Source organism: Rhinolophus sinicus, linkage group LG06 (assembly GCF_036562045.2).
Source record: "Rhinolophus sinicus isolate RSC01 linkage group LG06, ASM3656204v1, whole genome shotgun sequence".
Lineage (NCBI taxonomy): Eukaryota > Metazoa > Chordata > Mammalia > Chiroptera > Rhinolophidae > Rhinolophus > Rhinolophus sinicus.
Window position 1 is genome coordinate 4,933,763 of NC_133756.1, and position 9,139 is coordinate 4,942,901.

Here is a 9,139-nt window from a genome sequence, read left to right on the forward strand (position 1 = left end):
TAGCAAGTACCCCAAAGGCTTGCTCAGGGTTAGGAGTGGTATCAGGAGAAAGCACACCAGTTTTTGAATAGAATTTAATGTAAAGGATTGTTAATTAGGACTAAAGACTTATAAACTGGCTCACTGAAGGGGTGAAATCAAAACAGTAGCAACTTCAGGAAGCAGCTACCACTTCTAGAACAGCATTATTAAAATGTAGAAGCTTGAAGGGGGTGCCTCAAGAGGGATTGCTCTGTTGGAGTCTCTGGGGAAAAGAAAATGAGGCTGGTTCTTTTAGTGTTGGAACAATTACAAACTGGATTCAAATGCTGCTTCTGGAATGTTCCAACTGCCACTACCCAGATGAAGAAGCAAGAGTGGGTGACACCTGACGGAACAGAAACAAGCAGGAAGCAAACAGGAAAAAGTCTCTTTTTTCTCTTCCAGCCTGCAGTCTCCCCTCTAGGACCCTATTGAAAGAACCTAACCCGGAGCAGCTGGCAACGCAGAGACACGGTTTACAGTCTGCAATAGTAGGGTGGGCGTGGAGGTCGGTCAACTGGTACAGCAGGCCTGACTTTAAACCTAGACCAGTCAGAGCGGTGTTTCCTCCAACCATTGTAAGCCAGGATTGGGCTTTGGCTGGGTGCGTACATTACAACCAGGTAAAGGGAGTGGAGGGTGGCTGAGTGATGACGGGGCAGAGCCCTGGAATGTAATTGGTAAGGGTTAGGAGGGTGATGGTGGATGAAAAGTACTCCAGTTGTTAAACAAACATTTGAGCTTCCATGGCTGAATTTCTTTTTGAAAGAAAGGCTACTGCTAGGAAAAAAACAACCCCCCCAAAACAAACAAACAAACAACAAACAAACAAAAACCCGCTCTTGGGGCATGGAGTCTAAACCAGCAGCAGCAGGAGTTTTGCAAGCACTTTTATACATCAGGTAGAGGGGGAGGAAAATGTAAGCCACTCAAAGGACTTACATTAGCCACAGACAAAGGGGACAGGAGACACTGAAAAGGGCCTGTTCTGTAGGGTTGAAAGAAAGAAGTGTCACTCCTGTGGATTAGCTGTGAGCAGCAGATGGGAAAGTTCATGTGGAAATAAGAAGCGGAGGCTCCTGGGGCTCGATAGTCGGAGAAACAGCCACCTGGAAATTAATCCTAAATTCCAACAGATACAGGGGACGGTGAGCAGTCTTTTGTCAGAACTGGTCCACAGCTATTGACAGGGTGACTGTTCTGTCTCTCTTACTCTCCAGCCGCTGTGGTTTTAATTTGGAACATCTCTGAATTTGTTTTCTGGTCACAAGTCAATCGATTGCAGGCCTGGGGAAGAAGACCCTTCCCACTCAGCTTGTGTTATGGTTCATGGACCAGCAGCAGCATCTCCCGGGAGCTTGAAAGACATGCAGACTATCAAGCCACTGAGCCCCACTGATGAGGCCCCGCGTTTTCACCGGGTCCCCAGGCGGTTCCCGTCGACGCGCCAGCTGGAGCAGCACCGGCGTGACAGACAAGCTAGAAGGCGTGAGCTGGAAAGCCAGGGAGGGGGGGACCTTGGCTGTGAGACTGAGAGTCTCTAACGCGGCCAGAGGGGTAGGAGACACGCCCTCTGGATACCATCCTCCAGAGAATTGGTAGCAAGAAGCCAACGTACTCTCGGGCATTAGGACCCCAGCGCCAGGAGGGCCTCACCGCCCCAAGTTAGAGGGTTTGACTCCATCTTATTAGCTGGTAATTTATGGTTTAACGAATTTCTTTCTTTTTCTTTACATGCCTTTCAAAAGTAGAGCGAACGCCTTTATTTTTCTCTGGGCAAGTCGGCTCTGGCTCCCTCACTCCGATCCTGCGAAGTGACTCAGGCCACCCGGCGTCTTTCCTCTCTGTCTCTCTCACCCTCCAAGCCTGAGAGAGGATGTGATTTGCAAGCAGGGAAAACCAATCGACCCCCGATCGTACAGCACAGGGCGAAACGGTTGCGACCGAGGGGCGTGGCAGAGCGATTGTACGGCCTGAGGCCCTACGTGCTCTGCGCGCTGGGGACTCTTTGCGTCTGCGCAGTTCTCGCACCTCCCTTTCTGTCTCTGCTGCCGCCATGGCTCCTGTGGTTAGTATGGCTCCGCGTGAGGCCTCGGCTCCGGGACGTGCACGTGGTCCTCGCCCGCCTGGCTCCTGCCCGGCTCGCGCGGGACGGCACTCTGCAGCGCCCGCCCGGGGCTGGGCTGGCACGCCGGCCGGATCGGGCCTGGGCCGCCGCTGGGCTCAGCACGTTGTGGGCGGAGGAGGCCGCGGCCTGGGGCCGGAGGGGGAGATCCGCGGGTTTGAGAGGCCGGGGCTCGGGCTCCGGCCCCTGCCTGTGGCCAGCAGGGAGCTGGGATGTCGAGGCTCCGGCCTGGGCCGGTCAACGGCCCGTGGAGCCCGGCCGGCGTGGTTACCTGGGCGGAGAACGGGGAAGGCGAGGGGGACCTGCCACCCTTGGGACTCGCGCATCCGGGAAGCCGATGGCCGGGACTCGGGGACCAGTGGAAATGTCCATGGCGTGGACGATTTCAGAGAGAGGCCCGAGTTCGAGGACTCCTGTAGTGTCCCCGGAGGAAGCTAGGTCCTCAGGGAGCAGACGCACAGACCCTTTTCGGTGTAGGGCTCCCTTCTCTTACCCAGGCTGGGACTGGCCGGCGCCGCGTCCTCGTGTCACTCTGCCAGCCCGTCGCTCTCCTGCCAGGTTACCTGGAAAAAGTTGGTTTCCGACCCTCCCCTTTTGTTGGGACACCCTGTGAACATTTCTGGTTCACCTACTCTCGCTTCTTGGATGGGCTTTTAATGTACCTATGCCTTTATATACTTGGTTTAAAACCATGATGGGAGGTAACGAGCGCGTTGTGAGCAGGTCTTTTACTTGCTGATTGTGTATTTTCGGGGCTACATGTTAAAGCAGCCCTTTTGATTGTAACCAGGAAGGGATGTCTTAAAAAGAAAAACATTGGTGATTTTTGCAGTAGCTAGATGTTAGAAAAGTTGACCCAATTAATACAAGTTTTAGGTGAAGTTCTTTTAAACATACAGGAGGGGAGTTGAGATGTGTTCTTGGGAAGGTCTTAGATTTTGCAAAAGTTTTTTAGGGTGGAGGTACAGGTAAGTAAGTAGGTTGTACTCATACAAATGCTTTTTTTTTTTTTTGGTGGTGGTGGTGGAGTTTGTAGAGGGAGAAGATTAAGCTTTGTGAGAGTAAAGGAACCTTGTAGGATATACGCCAACTGATGGTTTGAAAGTTCTAATTCATAGATTAAATTTAGTCAAAAGGCCAGAAATTGTTGACAGTAGTTTTAGAATTAAAACCGAAGTTTCAGCTTTACCCTTGTTCTGGCTGGGAAGATGTGCTGGTCTGAGAAAGGGAGGTGAGATGGATTGAGGGAGAAGAGCTAAACTGGATCAGGGACCCAAGTCCGGAGAGTTAGGACAAGTATTGATTTCAGATTAAAATTGTTTTAGGTATGCCAGGCATGTGTATGCCTGTGCCCGAATCCTGGACTAAAATGAGCATTCCTTGAAACTTTAGTTTTGGAAATTTTGTGGCAAATAAATAGTCAAGTTCATGTTATTGTGGTTCATAAGCTAACAGGACTTCACGCCCACAGAGATGGAGGAGGCAGCAAAGTGTAAATAGTTCAAGAGTGCTAGCATGAGTTGACGACTTCCGGTTTCCAGCCATGATGGTGGAGTAGCAAAATGAAACAATGCAGAAGGTTTTCATTTTAAAGTTGAATGCTATGTCCAAAATTCAGGTTTTCTACTCAAGACATATTAACCGTGTATTTTCACTGCTTGAATGATAAGGTTTTAGACGCATTAAAAAAAAAAGTGCTGGAATGATTTCCCTTTCTGAAGGTCATGAACCCAGGTGCCTAAGCTCGGGTGTTTTCCCATCTCCATTCTTGGGCAGAGCAGGGCTCTTGGAGCCCTTGCAGGGGAACACAACTCCATGGATTTTGTATTGTATGGACTTCTACATCTCAGTTGTGGTGCTTTTATTTTTTTGGGGGGGTGTAGGGGAGACTGGTTATGCCTTCATCTCTGTTTGTATACTTTCTTAGAAAAAGCTTGTGGCTAAGGGAGGCAAAAAAAAGAAGCAGGTTCTGAAGTTTACCCTTGACTGCACCCATCCAGTAGAAGATGGAATCATGGATGCTGCCAATTTTGTAAGTTACACCTTGATGCCACTCAGGACAGTAATGAACCTTTTGAGATGTTGCTGAGAAAACACTGGAACACGTTTCTACTTTGGGCTCATAGGCAACTCTGCAGTTCTGGCTCTGTGTCGAACTCTGGACTGTGGTCTAGTTACTTGTTTCTCAGTCTTGAGTTCTCTCGTGTGTAACAGGTGTGAGGAAAACACGAGTGGGGCTTTAGCACATTGGTGCTAGAAAACTACCTTCTTTTCCTCTTTTAAGTGTCTAAAAATGACCTAGAAGTTACCAGGAAGCAGGCAGACATGCTGAGCTCCAGCATCCCGTTTGCGCTTTGGTGTGTTGACACATCAGCGATGGGTCCTGGTGCCCGTGGACAAGGGGCTGCCTCCGGCCTGGGCCTGACTGCTGGGCTGTAGAGCCGTGGGCAGATGGCAGCACCTCCTCGAGCTGTCCACGTTACTCAGCGTCAGAGCTGCAGTGTTTGTGTTCAAGTGTCCTGCATGCTGACTTGTAATTGGAGTTTGGTTTTTTCAGACCTTGCTCTGTACTGACTTTTTTTGCCCTTATGTCTGCCCATTCCCCGGTATTCCTCTGTTTCACTTAAAATTAGAAAAATCAGTCTCATTGCCACATTTTGACTCTGCAACTTGGTTTTGGCATTTCACTCTTTTCCTCTCTGATAACCATGCTTGGGGAATTCAGGCTTCACATTGTGCAGAAGCCTTCTAAATTTACATTTGTTCTTCAGTCTTCAGAGGTCAACTGTTGGCAAGATAATATCACTACAACAAGAATAATTTTCAAATAAAAAAAAAAAGCTCGGCTTATGGCCACTGATTATTACACAGAATGCAATTCAGGTAACCTCTTGTAGATTACTGCCCTTGTGGAGGTGCCGTTTGTGTCCCTGTCCTGTACGAGGTCCCTCATTTGACTCCTTAACTCCTTTTCTATGCAGTGACTTCTTGCTTTTCTCTGTGGCTTCTTTCCACTCCTCAACTCTGACTCCATCCGTTTGTGTTTTGTGGCGCTTTCCATTGTTCCCTCTTCCCTTCCTCTACACTCATCTGTACATGTGATTGTCTTTCCTTCTAGAAATCTTTTTAGGATAGAAAACTTGAGCCATTTATGAGTCTTAAGGCACAAAAGTCAAGATTTCTATATATATATATATTTTTTAATAGTCATAATCCCACAGATGGTAGAAAAGTCAAGATTTCTGACCAAATCCTCGGTGTATTGTCATGTTGGAGGTTTTAAATAGAGGGTTCTAGAAATGTGGAGCTGAAAGGGAGGGACTTCAAATCATTGCAATAGAAAGAGAACTGAAAAGTGTCCTCTTTTTTGGAGAGAGACCCCTGAAGCCCACAGAGGTGAATGAGCAGCCCAGGCGGCCCCAGGGCTTTGCCAGGTGTCCGCCTCTGGGCTCCTGGGCTGCTGCCTCTGCACCATGTACAGGGCCCCTGAGTGGATGATAATTGTTTTAGTCACTGTGTTTGCTTCTTGACTAGGTTGAAGGCGTTATTTTTTCTGGTTGTACTGAGGACAGTGCTTTATAGCCGTTAGGTTTAGAAGTTGCTTGCAACCTTGGTTGCCTGTACCAAGCTTCTAGCTGTTTGTCCCTGGGTTTCCTGTCTTCTCTTTACCTTTGACCCACGAGTCAGAGCCTTCGTGTAGAGGCGCATTTGACCTCGTGTGGAGCAGTCAAGTATGTTCCTGCTAGGATTTTGTTTTCATAAAGCCGAATTGTGCCATTTTCCAATTGCTGTTCCTAGTTTTTAGACCTATAATCATAGCTAAAGATTTGCTGTCATTTTTTTTTTAAAAAAGATTGAACATTTGAACTACATTTGTTCGGTGTAAGGAATATGGAAATATTCTGTTGGTGAGACAGGTGAACTTGTCACTTCACTAATTGGTCCCTTTGACAATTTTACAGGAGCAGTTTCTTCAGGAGCGAATCAAAGTGAATGGAAAAGCTGGGAATCTCGGTGGAGGGGTTGTGACCATTGAAAGGAGCAAGAGCAAGATCACGGTCACTTCTGAGGTGCCTTTTTCCAAAAGGTACGGGAGGGATGAGGATCACCTGCCTGCATCCCAGTGCTGAGATGCCACCCTCACCCAGGACAGCCATGGTTTTGCTGCCTGTGCTTTGCTTTGTGGTTGCAGCTGTTAATTCCTGCAACGGTGCCCAGTGTGAGGGTGCAGTGAGGGAATGAAGGAATGTTGTTACCGTAGTTAAAAGGATTCAACTTTGGATAGTTTTAGAAGATGTATTTTTCACAGGCAAACGTATTTCAAGCAGTAAATACTTGCTTAGATTGCATTCTTAAAAATGAAGCTATTGCTTCTACTGCCTCTAGATCACAGCGAAGCCTTTCCATTTTAATTCTATTATTTGTTTTCCCTGCATTACTAGAATCATGAGGAATCTGAAATTTCCGTTTAGACGGAAGCCGTTCCATTTTATTTCTGTGGGTCATTTTTCTGTTCCGAGGCACATGAATTCACTTGCCCTGCTGTGTTACACACTTTTGGTTGTGACGATGAGGTTAAAACATTTTACAAGTCACTAAAGAATTGGGCATATTTATACCTAGCTTCTAGCCCAGAGCCTGGAATCTTCTTAGGCGTTTTTAATCAAACTGAATCAATTAGTGGGAAACCTGAAGGTGTGTTAGGACAGACTGGTTATAGTTCAGCTTTGCTTTTACTTTGAATGAGATCAGCCCGGAGATGACTGGAAGGCTTGAGTGAGGGACGCCTGCCTGGCCGTCATTGTATGTGTGCAGGAGGCAATTAGGGAGGTCAGTGCACCTGTAGGGAGGGACTCCAGGGAGTACACAATGTCCAACTCGCTGGGCTTTCGCAGCGCCCTTGGCGAAGGTTCTGGAATCTTCCTGTGACCCGTTTCCGCGTTTTCCAGCCTAGTGTGAGACTCTCCTGACACAGCCTACTTCCATTTTCACGGAAATTTTCTGTTCTTTACCCAGTAGAGAAAGAAAGGAGCCTTAATCTTCTATTACAGCTTTCCTATCTTGATGATAAGTTTTATTTTTTTGAAACATTTAAGATGTTCCTAATCTAGATAGAACTTTGTCCTGCTGGTCTCTGAACTTCTGCAGCTGCTCACCTAGCTTTCCTTCAACATTCTATTATGAAAATTGTCAACCCACATCATCTGAATACAATATGATAGAAATAATAAATGAAAAAGAACGTTTTAGATGGAACGACTGAATTGATTTATTTTTATGTAAGGAAAAGTGGGTAGAATGGAACTGAGATCTTCATATTCTTTGGAAGGTTGCTTGGTTGGCATAAGTAACACTGTTGCCCGGTGTTCACTTCTTGGAGGTGTGACGTGGTTGGTCTGCTGACATTTGGGTCCTGGCTGATAAGCCAGTTTGCCTATGCGTCTCATTCAGTCCTAACGGTCTGAAGAGATGGGAAGTGTCATGAGGCCGGTTGTTAGAGGGGGAACCTGAGGTTTGGAAAGGTTACCTGCCAGCAGTAGGTTGGCTTGGCACTCTATTCCCTCATCTTCTCTTTATGGCTTTGGGAAGATGCTGGAGTAGCCAGGCCAGAGGAGAAGTGTGCCCTCTGTGCAGAGCTGGAGCCAGGGCGCGGGGAGGCACCTGTCCCACCGCAGAATGAGAGTGTGTATATAAGCCCCAAGGAGCAATCCCCATAATCTGAACAACCTGGAAAGGAGGTAGGAGGTCTGAGGCAGTGAGTGACATGGGGGAGGGAGTGCCGGGAGCCCAGTGCTTTCTCAGCGAAAGGGATCATGGTCTTGTGCTTAATTGTGAAACAACCACCGGGCTCTTTCTCTAGTGGTCACTGAAAACCGTTTTCTAGGTGTTTGCTATTGTTTCATGGACAGCTCTTACAGCTTAACCTGTTCTCATTTTTATTGCCAGTTTAGGTGAACTGTGGCTATGTTTTCTTGTTAGACCATTGGCCGGGTGTATTTGCCTTATCTTTGCCAATTTTGAAAGGTGGGAAACACCTTGATTTTGAATGCCAGGGTTTCATAAAACTTACAGTGTTTCCGAATGCAAGAAGGCCGTGTGTCTAGTGGAGTTCTCAAGTGTTCTTTCTCTGCAGGTATTTGAAATATCTCACCAAAAAGTATTTGAAGAAGAACAATCTACGTGATTGGTTGCGCGTAGTTGCTAACAGCAAAGAAAGTTACGAATTGCGTTACTTCCAGATTAACCAGGACGAAGAAGAGGAGGAAGATGAGGATTAAAACTCCTTACTCTGGAATGTTTTGTATGAGTTCTTGAATAAAACTTAGGAACCAAATTGGTGGTTTTCCTTGTATCTCTGCAGAAAATTGGAAATGGTAGTAAACGGGCTTCATTTGGGCTGCCACTCACTTCTTTGTAATTAGACTTTTTCTCTGCTTGCAAATTTCAGTTCTCGTCATAGTAATACCAAACTAGAAGAGTAAGTCTCCTGTGAGGGAACTGACGACGATGTGACATCGAGCAGGTGGATGAAGGGTGTGGAGATGTGAGCTTCAGTTAGTCACTGTTTCACTTTAAAAAGTGACAGTTCTATCTGGTGCTTTTCTCAGATTCAGGAGTGCGAGTGTGGAGACGCCTGATTCAGTGAAAGCAAAACCAGAGACTTCTTTCTGAGGTTCTCTTGTGGGGAAATGGCAGCGTCGATAAAAATGCAGGGTCCTGGGGCATTTGTCTTTTCATTTTTTGATTACAAATTTCTCTTGATGCCCGTAATTATCATGTATGTTAATCTGTTTTCTTTCTCTACAAATAAGGTGTGGTCCTTTGGCGTTGCTGAATATTCTACTGCCCCCTGGGAAAGGGTTTGGAGAGCGACTGTAAAAGTCCCAGGTTTTAAATTTAAAGTGCACAAAAATGAATTTGTCAGTGCTCCTTCCTCCAAGACTTGCCAACACACTGTCACTTTGGCCTCCAGCAGGGGGCGCTGGAGATGAG

The 9,139-nt window shown here is 46.9% G+C and overlaps 1 protein-coding gene across 1 annotated transcript; it reads left to right on the forward strand.

Annotated features, from left to right (window-relative positions):
- The first annotated feature begins 2,012 nt into the window (after nt 1-2,012).
- Nucleotides 2,013-8,480, forward strand: RPL22 (ribosomal protein L22). The gene is made up of 4 exons (XM_019746763.2): nt 2,013-2,089; nt 4,074-4,178; nt 6,109-6,233; nt 8,280-8,480. The coding sequence occupies exons 1-4, from the start codon at nt 2,078-2,080 to the stop codon at nt 8,422-8,424; spliced, it is 387 nt and encodes a 128-aa protein (XP_019602322.1). The 5' UTR covers nt 2,013-2,077; the 3' UTR covers nt 8,425-8,480.
- The last annotated feature ends 659 nt before the right edge of the window (nt 8,481-9,139 follow it).

What these genes read in the sequence shown, in the direction of transcription:
- RPL22 (XM_019746763.2), top strand. An exon ending in TCATGGATGCTGCCAATTTT is followed by an intron (nt 4,179 to 6,108) that starts GTAAGTTACACC and finishes ACAATTTTACAG; the next exon opens with GAGCAGTTTCTTCAGGAGCG. An exon ending in GAGGTGCCTTTTTCCAAAAG is followed by an intron (nt 6,234 to 8,279) that starts GTACGGGAGGGA and finishes CTTTCTCTGCAG; the next exon opens with GTATTTGAAATATCTCACCA.